We start from the raw sequence: 2,637 nt of genomic DNA on the forward strand, positions 1-2,637 counted from the left end.
CCATCTCACCGCCGGAACGCGGTGATAGATCGATAAATCCACCATCACCAACCGCAAGCCGACCCTCTCCAGCGAAGAAGAGGGCCACCTCCACCGTCGAACCCAAGGCTACTGCCTCGGGCGACCTCATGTCGCGGGAGAAGCCCGAGATCGCCTCCACTCACAACGAGAGGCGGGGAGAAATTGGCGCAGACCAAATTCATTTTTCTCTCTTGCATGAACTCCATTGCACTTTTTAACAAAGCAATGACACATTGCCTCGATCGTTGGCCAACAAAGTGTGCATTGGTGACCGTTTTGAAATTTCACAAGAAAACAAGATTTTGTTGGCACAAGAGGCGGTGTCTGAAAAGTGTAAATATATTTTGCGTTTGGCATTGCTAAACTACGAAACAGTTACTGTAACCATTCAGTAGCAAGTTGGCCAGAGGAAAGTAAATATATACAGCAAAAGCTCCTACCTACTGCCTTGGTCAGACCCAGCACAAAAAAGGTGACCAGACTACGCTACCGACGACACGTTTGATCGGACAAAACTTTCCCTGATCAAACCTGCAAAAGACCGAGAGACAAAGTTCCCTTATCAAACCTGCGAAACACCCAGCAACAAAATCCCCATGAACAAGCAGGTTCAGCTTGAATCCTGATGCATCCCCATCATCCCTGAATTTCCATGAGCCTCCTCCTCTTGAACTTCTCCTTGAAGCACGCCTGCCTCAACACCATCGTCTTCTGATCCAGCTCAACGTGCCCAGGCCTCTCCTCGATCAGCTTCTTCATCTGACGCAGCCTCTCCACCTCGATCTTAGGCATCCCTAGCTCCTGCAGGAGATGGTCAATTTATGTTCACCGGTCTCGCAAATTCAAATGCTCGCATGAACAGAATTAGGAAGCACTACTGAAGAGATGGGGAGAAACTAATCCAGAATTTGGGAGATTCGAATTAGCAAGAACACCTGAGCATTTTTTATGAGCGTCTCCAGGCTCTTCACCTTGCGGTGCGGCCATCGCGGGATCCCGACCTCCCGGCACCTCTTCTTCAGGTGCGTCAGCCCAACATTGAGCTCTTCCGCCGCCTGCTTGACAGGCATGCAAAAGTACTGCGCGACCACCTCGAATGTGAATGGCGTCTCCTCGGGTCCATTGCTCAGGCGCCACTCGCGCTTCTTCTCACCAGCATCGCGGTTAAGCTCCTGCTTCAAGTGCTTCTCCCCCTTGTGATGATTTCCTTCCAAGGCTGAGCTATCTGCATTGACAGAAAAAATAACGTGAAACCCCGTTTCTAGTGCTTGGTGATGATGCTTTGTTCAAAGAATTGTTGCAAGTACCTAGCGAGAGGCAGCTCTGAGGACTACTAGTAGTACTACGGAGATGCTGGGTGGAGGAGAACACTGTTTCCTCTGATCCCTCGTGCTTCTTCGCCCCGGCGTCAGCGCCCACCTCCCGCCTCACCTGCTCGCCTTTGTGATGAGCTCCTTCTTCCAAGTCAGGCCAATACTTGAAGATATCGCCATGTAAGGGGGCTTCGTCTGCAACGACACATAAGAACTTGGAAGCCTACAGACTCTGCAGTGCTTGATGACGATGATATGCTTTATGCAAAGATTTGTGTAGTACCGCTCTTAGTGGTACTAGTACTAGTACAGAGATGCCGAATGGTGTAGTTGTGTGCTAGCTCCAGAAGGTACTCGAGACTCCATTGTCGCAGCAGGTACATACAAAAGATAGCATGATTCCTGGATTAAAAGCTTCAACGAAGTTTTCTTCCTAGTGCACAGAACTAGTAGCTCATGGAAGTTCCAAAAAAAGAGGGGAAAATGGTTCATCTTGCAAACAAGAAAACTAACATCCCTATAGATTAATGTAGCAACAGAAGAGTGTACAACAAGAATATTTGACTTTGCGCAAGGGAGAGGCCAAATAGCACGCCTTACCTCAAGTAGAAATCCTGTTCATAAGGGATGGAGTTCTGCGAGTAGTAGTATCCTTCCTCATAGGACCTGCAGTTCTCCATCGGAGAGTTGGGGGAATGACCACTGTTTGCAAGCCAAAACTAGAGATGGCTGCTACTGATAGTGTCACTTGATTCTTAAGGGGGAAACATTCATGAGGAGCTAATGCACGCTTTGGTAACTGCAAATTAAGTATTGGGATGTGTGCAAACATGCAACGGGAGGAAGGAAGTGGCCAATGATGCCTTGTTTGTGCTGGTAAATGTTGCATGCAGTGTGCCTATTGATTGGTGTGGTACTCCAAATAAGGATTTTTTTGATTCGAAGGATTTGAAAAAAAAATCTCGTACGATTTTTACCTATAGGAATGTTTGCTGTAGAGGCCATTTGATTCAAGTACCCTCCGGAATGATGTTTTGATATGTGGGAGCATATGTTTCTTTATTTTAAAATGCATGTTACACATTTTTAATTTTTTTTTTAAATGAGACGAAGAATTCACATGTACATCTTCACGTGCTACGCGTTGTTAAAGTCGTTTCATGAGAAATCGACTTGTCATGTGGCTTGTGTAAAATAAACAAAAATCAATGGTAAAAATAAGAAGATATTTTTTCTCTTTTTTACATAGACCACACAAAAATTGGTTCCTCGCGAAACTTGACAAAAGCACATATAGTATGGA

At 46.0% G+C, this 2,637-nt stretch overlaps 1 protein-coding gene across 1 annotated transcript; it reads right to left on the reverse strand.

Annotated features, from left to right (window-relative positions):
- Nucleotides 1–478: 478 nt before the first annotated feature.
- On the reverse strand, nucleotides 479–2,014 carry LOC127310036 (uncharacterized). Its single transcript, XM_051340737.2, has 6 exons — nucleotides 1,935–2,014; nucleotides 1,848–1,851; nucleotides 1,689–1,767; nucleotides 1,329–1,529; nucleotides 957–1,246; nucleotides 479–822 (listed from the first exon to the last, which is right to left on the reverse strand). Exons 1-6 carry the CDS (start codon nucleotides 2,012–2,014, stop codon nucleotides 658–660), a joined length of 819 nt encoding a protein of 272 aa, XP_051196697.1. The 3' UTR covers nucleotides 479–657.
- Between the last annotated feature and the right edge of the window lie 623 nt (nucleotides 2,015–2,637).

The sequence above is a fragment of the Lolium perenne genome, chromosome 6 (assembly GCF_019359855.2).
Source record: "Lolium perenne isolate Kyuss_39 chromosome 6, Kyuss_2.0, whole genome shotgun sequence".
In the NCBI taxonomy this organism is placed as follows: Eukaryota; Viridiplantae; Streptophyta; class Magnoliopsida; order Poales; family Poaceae; genus Lolium; species Lolium perenne.

What these genes read in the sequence shown, in the direction of transcription:
- LOC127310036 (XM_051340737.2), bottom strand. Translation starts at nt 2,014, where the DNA reads ATGGAGAACTGCAGGTCCTATGAGGAAGGATACTACTACTCGCAGAAC. An exon ending in CTGCGACAATGGAGTCTCGA is followed by an intron (nt 1,530 to 1,688) that starts GTACCTTCTGGA and finishes GTGTCGTTGCAG; the next exon opens with ACGAAGCCCCCTTACATGGC. An exon ending in CGCTCATAAAAAATGCTCAG is followed by an intron (nt 823 to 956) that starts GTGTTCTTGCTA and finishes CATCTCCTGCAG; the next exon opens with GAGCTAGGGATGCCTAAGAT.